Genomic DNA, 7,628 nt, shown 5'->3' with positions numbered 1-7,628 from the left:
TATCTATTTCCCACCATATTAAATCATCCAATTAATAATACAGTATCTCCTTTAATAAACCAAAACCATTATACAGTATATATATATATTGTCTGGGTTAATCAATAAATCAAACATATTCATATTTTTTTTTCTTTTGGGTTTAATTTTTAAATATTAAACAAATAGAATCCTTATTTTCAACTAATTTCCAAATGTTTTAAATTTAATGACCCAAATTCCCCTTATCTCAACTTCTTGATTTTCATATCAATTAGTAATGAAATCCTCTCTAATAAATCAAAACCCCAATTTTCTTCAGCCTTCTCGCTTTCCTTTGCCAACTAGCCTTCCGTGTCAGTGCTTTTAGATCATCAAATAGATCTCCCTCTATTACTATATGTATTATTTGAAATAAGGGAGATCATTTAGTTGCCAACTATTCAATTTCTTTTATTGTTTAATTAAATTAGTCCTTCCATTGACTATCATGTTATCTCATTTTTCTTATCCACTTTTTACCCTGGCCTTGCCTTTCATTTCTTTCTTCATTCATCCATCCCTGTTTTATTCATCCCTCATAATCCTTTTTCTAGTTTATTGTTTATTACGTAGGGAATACACCTCAGGAAGATGTGCTTGCAGGGAGGAGACAAGATGGCGACACATTAGCAGCTCCTGAAATAAAAGTTCTGGCTTGTTGCGTCGAGCGACCGGTCAGGGTTCTGGCCTCAACTCTTAGAGCCCCGTAGCAGGGGTGAGAATTTAGAGGGACCCTCGCAAGGGTGAACACCTTGAATATGGAAGGATTTTGCCCTTTGCCACCGACCCAGTGTGCCGGACGTTCCAACGGTCACACTTGGGAACTGCCGATGCCCAACAAGTGTTCACGTGTTACAGCCTGAGGGAGTCCTTTTCGGACCTCTGATTCAACATGTTTTTCGTATTCTGATTGCCAAATGACATATTGAGCAGGAGTTAAAAGCATAGAAAAAAGAGTTTTCCAATCATAAAGTAACATTGCCAAATTAGCATCTACTAATGAATCAAGTAATCCTTTAACATATGGCGATTGGATACCATATTCTTTTACTGCCATTTTTAAATCTTTTAATAATTTTATAGGTATATTTTGATGAATTGCAGGACCCCCTCCGCCCGGGGCTAAATTTAAAGGATAAAGAGATGTTTCTTCAGGAGAATCCATCAGAAAAATAGAGGAAGTAAGAAGATTTGTTAATTGGCCTCCTGGCAATAAGGTTGGAGAAGAGGAGGCTAGAAATTCAGATGAAGATGTAGAATGTAAGGAAGGTTTCTCAGAAGATGTTGTAGATGGTGCGGAAGGATAGGGTGGGGGGGCTTCAGATGAAGGCGGAAGATCAGAAGAGTGATCAAGAGGTTTAGAGGTAGAAGATGTCAGATCTAAAGGAGATGGCAAAAGTTTTAATGCTGCCATCACTGCTTGCCATGCGGACAAAATGTCAGCAGGTGCCCTGGGATGATTGTGAAGATATTTACCTAGCTTTTCCCAGGTTATAACAGACAAAGTGCCTGATTCCGGATAAGCCGGACAATTTTTGTTGATATATCGTAAAAGTTTTGTTAAAAGTCTCTTCCCTACAGGATGGACCATGGTGCCATTGTGTTTTTGAACAAAATTAGCATTCTGCACTATATTAAAAAGTTCGTCCCTATGACCTGACGAAACTTTGGAAAGTGGGGAGCCCATTACTCACGATTTAGAAGCCTTCTCCGAGGTGCGTGGTAACAAGAGTGCAGGCAGTACACCCCTGGACAGGAGTCGTACTGTGGAGTTGAAGCCGCGATCCAACGGACGAGCCCCCAGTTGTTGCGTCGAGCGACCGGTCAGGGTTCTGGCCTCAACTCTTAGAGCCCCGTAGCAGGGGTGAGAATTTAGAGGGACCATCGCAAGGGTGAACACCTTGAATTTGGAAGGATTTTGCCCTTTGCCACCGACCCAGTGTGCCGGACGTTCCAACGGTCACACTTGGGAACTGCGATAGCGCAGGAACACAGTCCTAGGACAAACTGAGGCACCAACACAAGTTTGTTCAAGGTGAGAGAGCACAGAGTGCCCGGGGTGGATGTTGTTGCCCCCGAACAGCTTTGCACATCCCTCTTTTATTGGGCGGTTTCACCAGGGAGGGGGAAGTACACATGAGGAATTAACATATGTGAGGTCATAGTTCGTAGCATACAACTGCTAATGAGGAGGGCAAAGGTCATCACAGGAAACAATAAAGCATAGCTTATCATATACAAATGCTAACAGAGAACTGCTAATGAAGAGGGCAAAGGTCATTACAGGAAACAATAAAGCATAGCTTATCTTATACAAATGTTAACAAAGAAGACAAGGATTATCATAGGAAGACATAACTTGAGGCAGGGATAATTACAGGAGACAGGAACCATATACAAATGCTAACAGGGAAGACAAGGGTTATCACAGGAAGGCATGACTTGAAAGGCATAACTTGAAGCAAAGACAATTACAGGAGACAGGAAGCCATATCTTGAGGCATGGGCAATTACATGAAACAAGTCTTGTTATATACAATTGTAAATGAAGAATCACCAGAGGCAGGAATGTGATTGTAAATGGAGAAGAAAGAGTTTTATCACCAGAGGCAGGAATGGAATGCAGGAATGTGACTTTATAATTGTAAATGTAGGAATGCAGGAATGTGACTTTACAACTTTTAATATAGAAGGCAAAAAGGGTCTTTGGAAGTCTAAGATAACTACACTGGCTTGTGACAGGCCTTATCTCTTCTGGCTTACCTCTACGACCCAAAAATTGTCATTCAGAGGCAAGAATCTGGACTAGCCACAGCAATGATACTGGAACCCATCAATCTATAGATCAGGAATGAACAGAGAAAAACGTAAGTACAAATTCTCCTTTAACTGCAAGACCTGAAGATTCCAATGGTTTGAAGAGATACTTCTGGATTTGTAGGTGACAATGCAAGAGGGGGAAAAAGAGAGATTTAGCTATAATTAGTGAAAGAAAGAATGTAGATGAGAGAAAAAAGGGTTTAAAAAGAATTCAGTTAACCTCTCTGCTCTTTTCAGTCTTACTGTTCAGTTTGACACAGAATTGACAATTAAATAAAAAGCTTCAAACATGAGCTTCTCAAATGCTTCCAAAAACTTTCATGTGTTAATACATTTTTAAAGTAACTAAAAAGTTTAATACATGAGTATAATACATGACTCGAACATAACCACAGCATTGATATTTAATTTTATTTAAATCAAATTTAGACTTCTTCTCAGCCCTCATCACACTATAGAATAGCAAAATGCTTGAAAAAAAATTGCACAATCACTTGTGGGGCTTCTGGTCATTCTGGCTTCGTTTTTGAGAGAGGAATTCCTCGTCGTTTCAGTTCTTCCCAGACACTAAACATTGATGGGCATGTGACAATTCCCTCATACATCTTCAGGCCTTGGAATGAATAATGTTCCCTCTTTCTCCATAGATACTGGTTGACTCATGTCTCAGTTGTACACTGAGAATGCAAATTTGATTACTTTTGGGGTGCCCCAGTTCTACACCAAGGGTATACATTTGATTTTTCTTTTATTTTTTCATTTGTGCTTGGGGAAGCAGCACCTTTTGAATGTCTTCACATCGTTTTGAGAGCTATGACCAAGTGGGAGAAACATGACAATTGGGGAGCAGGAAGCACATTACTAAAAAATAAAATAAAATGAATCTATACACATATAAATTCACATAGATAATAATTATAATGGCACATGCCCATTGTTTTTATTTTCATTACTAAATTCATCTCTCTAGGCCTCTAAGTTAGAAGGATGAAACAGAAAATTCTCTTTACAGAATTCAGTCTGTGTACATTGGAAATCCACAAACAAAGCTCACTAAGTTATAATTAGCATACATTCTCACCCAAATGTATCTTTGTTTTCGGGATTGACTTCTAACAGCTACGCATCATGTTATGGGAAGTAAGAGTATGGTGTCGGCCGAAGCCCTTTCCACACTTTATAGGGCTTCTCCCCTGTGTGTATCCTTTGATGGGATGTAAGTTTATTGTGTTGACTGAAGCCCTTTCCACATTCCATGCATTTATATGGCTTTTCTCTTGTGTGGATACCTTTGTGGGAAATAAGAACATTATGTTCGGTGAAGCCCTTTCCACACTCCATGCATTTATATGGCCTCTCTCCTGTGTGGATTCTTTTATGGGAAATAAGATGACTATTTCGGGTGAAACCCTTCCCACACTCCATGCATTTATATGGCCTCTCTCCCGTGTGGATTCTGTTATGGCAAATAAGATGACTATTTCGGGTGAAGCCCTTCCCACACTCCATGCATTTATAGGGCTTCTCCCCTGTGTGTATCCTTTGATGGCATGTACGGTCACCGCTTGTCCTGAAGCCCTTTCCACACTCCATGCATTTATAGGGCTTCTCCCCTGTGTGTATCCTTTGATGGGATGTAAGTTCACTGTTTGTCCTGAAGCCCTTTCCACACTCCATGCACTTATAGGGCTTCTCCCCTGTGTGTATCATTTGATGGGATGTAACTTCACTGTTTGTCCTGAAGCCCTTTCCACACTCCATGCATTTATAGGGCTTCTCCCCTGTGTGTATCCTTTCATGGGATGTAAGTTTACTGTGTTGACTGAAGCCCTTTCCACATTCCATGCATTTAAATGGCTTCTCTCCTGTGTGGATCCTTTCATGGAATGTAAGATGACACTGGTTGGTGAAGCCCTTCCCACACTCCATGCATTTATATGGCTTTTCCCCTGTGTGGATCCTTTGATGGGATGTAAGATGACTCTGGTTGGTGAAGCCCTTTCCACACTCCATGCATTTATATGGCTTCTCCCCTGTGTGGATCCTTTGATGGGATGTAAGATGACTGTTTGTTCTGAAGCCCTTTCCACACTCCGTGCATTTATATGGCTTTTCCCCTGTGTGGATCCTTTGATGGGATGTAAGTTCCCAGCTTCTTCTGAAATCCTTTCCACACTCCATGCATTTATATGGCTTCTCTCCTACGAGGATCCTTTCATGGGATGTAAGATGACTTGGTTTGCTGAAGCCCTTTCCACACTCCCTGCATTTATATAGCTTCTCCCTTGTGCTTATTCTTTTATAAACAGTCTTATTTCCATCCTCAGTGCATTTATTTGGCTTCTCTCCCATGTGAAAACTTTTCTGTGACATAAGAGACCCAATTTCTTGAGAAAGTGTGAAAGTCCAATTGTAATTTTTTCCTTTATCTTTGGATATATAATCTCGTCCTTTGACTTGGGATAGATAGTGCTCATTTACATCTATTGTATCTTTGAATAGTCTTAAACCTTTCCCAATGTATTTTTTCTTTATTTTTCCTCGTTGATCAATAAAGTCCTGAATCTGTGCATCAATGGAAGATGAGCTTTCTTTATTCCAATTATTTGAAGTGTTTCTTTCCTGCCTTTGGAATCCCGTCCGAATTGCAGGCTTCTCCATTACGTCTCTTTGTTTGAACACTTTCATTAGTTCTCTAGCGACTTTATTGTCATTCTCATTATCACCTTCAAAGGAAAAGAGAAATGAAAGTGATAGAAATGTTAGGGGAAAAGATCACTCTGTCAGAAATCAGATAATCTCTGAGTTATGAACCTTCCCTTAGCGAACATTCGAATTTACATGATATCTGGGGTTTTACTTATACAGGGATAAATTTAATTTTTTTTTAAACTTGGTTTTTTAACTTTTGTATTTTGGTTTTTAATTACCCTGTAAACCGCCCTGAGTCCTCCAGGAAAGGGCGGTATATAAATGTAATAAAATAAATAAAATAAATAAATAAAATAGCTGAAAACTGTTTGATGAAGTTTGGTATTACTGCAAACCAAGGAATTACTTTGTCACTAATATGTTTAAATAGAAATAGAAAAACAAATGGGATAGAATATATCTAAGCAGAATGCCATTGACCTATTTCCTTCGTAGGAGTAGTGGAACAGCATGACTTTTCCTTCTCCCTCTGAAGAGAGGACATCTATTTGGAGATGATTTCATAAGAAGTAATCCGTGGCATCTGACTACAAAGTGTCTTCCTGAACTGCCTGACTGCAGAATAAGAAACCCTTACCAAGAGAGGCCACGTTCTTATAATTGTCCAGCATGACTTCCCAATGCAGTGTTTTTTGGTGAGGATCTAGCATAGACCACTCCTCCTCTGAGAAATACACAGCCACCTCCTCAAAAGGCAGAAGACCCTCCTGAAAGGCAAAAAAGTACAGAATGGATTGAGGAGGGACTATAGGATTTGTCCTATTGTTTAGAAATTCCCAAAGCAAAGCTATGAAGTAAGGTAAATGGCTATGTTTAGTGGGATTCCATAGTTTAGGTGAGAAAGTGGACAGAAGAAAAAGCTTTTGATTGAAGAAATGTTTTAGACAGGTTTCATCAACTTGAATGATTTTGTAGGATTTTCAGTGCAATTCAGTTAAGTAACCCCAATTTCCTTCTGGATCAACCTCAGGATCCTGGCATTTCTATACGGCCACTGTCCTGGGATTTTAAAAATCTTTCTTCTTAATCACTTATTTTCTTATCAATGATTGTAAATAAAGCATTTAAAAATGTTAATATTCCGGTGTGAATATTTAAATACTTTTGAGGATCCTTGCACAAATGCAACTCAAAGAATTACAGAAAGAATGGGTGCCATGAAAATATCTGTAAAACATTATTTACTGAAAAGTTGGGAAAAGAGTTTTGTTTTTAAAGCGTTTTGTTTTTAAAGTAGTAGTCTTAAAAAAAAATCCTAAAAAAATCCCCAATCAAAAGCTGAGGGGACAATGGAAGAAGACAGTAGAGATAGTCCTCTACTTACAACAGTTTTTAGTGAGTGTTCAAAGTTACAACAGCACCAGGAAAAATGGCTTATACCCAGTTTTCACACCCACGACTGTTGCAGCATCCTCGTGGCCACATGACCAAAATTCAGATGCTTGGCAAATGATTCATATTTATGACAGTTCGAGGGTCCTTGGGCCATGGCTTTGGAGTTGGGTATCATCAGTACGCCGATGATACCCAGCTTTTCATTTCGACCCCAAACCAACCCAGTGATGCCCTCGACGTGATGTCCTGTTGCCTGGATGCTTGGCAACTGACTCATATTTATGACGGTTCCAGGGTCCTTGGGTCATGTGATCACCTTTTGTGAAGTTCTCAGAGCAAAGTCAATAGGGAAGCCAGATTCACTTAACAACCATATTACAAACTTAACAACTGCAGTCATTGATGTAACACATGTAGCCAGAAAGGTCGTAAAATGGGGCAAAGGTCACTTAACAAATGTGTTTAGCAACAAAAATTTGGGTTTCAATTGTGGTCATAAATCAAGGACTACCTCTACTATGTACATCAGCTGATTTCCTGAGGGAAAAGGAAAATACAAATCTAGTAAATGAATGTTCTTCTCTTACCTGAGCTGGAGGTTCAATCACGGTTTCCGTTCCCCCAAAACAAAACGTCAACTTCCTTCTATTCTTCCCTGTGAGGGAGATAGAATTTCAAGAAGCATAATTAATGAAATGCTATAGAAAACCCAGAACATAAGAAAGTTAGGATTTCTCAGA

At 39.3% G+C, this 7,628-nt stretch overlaps 1 protein-coding gene across 1 annotated transcript in view; it reads right to left on the bottom strand.

Moving 5' to 3' along the window:
• Positions 1-2,055: 2,055 nt before the first annotated feature.
• Positions 2,056-7,628, bottom strand: part of LOC308662196 (zinc finger protein 197-like) — a 31,840-nt gene continuing 26,267 nt past the window's right edge. Inside the window, exons 4-6 of the mRNA XM_081317749.1 lie at positions 7,476-7,543; positions 6,131-6,260; positions 2,056-2,859 (exon numbers count right to left, since the gene is read on the bottom strand). Of these exons, the coding sequence (XP_081173875.1) occupies positions 2,855-2,859; positions 6,131-6,260; positions 7,476-7,543 (203 nt within the window). The 3' untranslated portion in view covers positions 2,056-2,854. The remainder of the gene's footprint in view (positions 2,860-6,130; positions 6,261-7,475; positions 7,544-7,628) is intronic.

This window comes from Vipera berus, assembly GCF_964194415.1.
Source record: "Vipera berus genome assembly, chromosome: 2".
Lineage (NCBI taxonomy): Eukaryota > Metazoa > Chordata > Lepidosauria > Squamata > Viperidae > Vipera > Vipera berus.
Note: the sequence above shows the minus strand (reverse complement) of the source record. Positions and strands in the feature narration are given on the sequence as shown.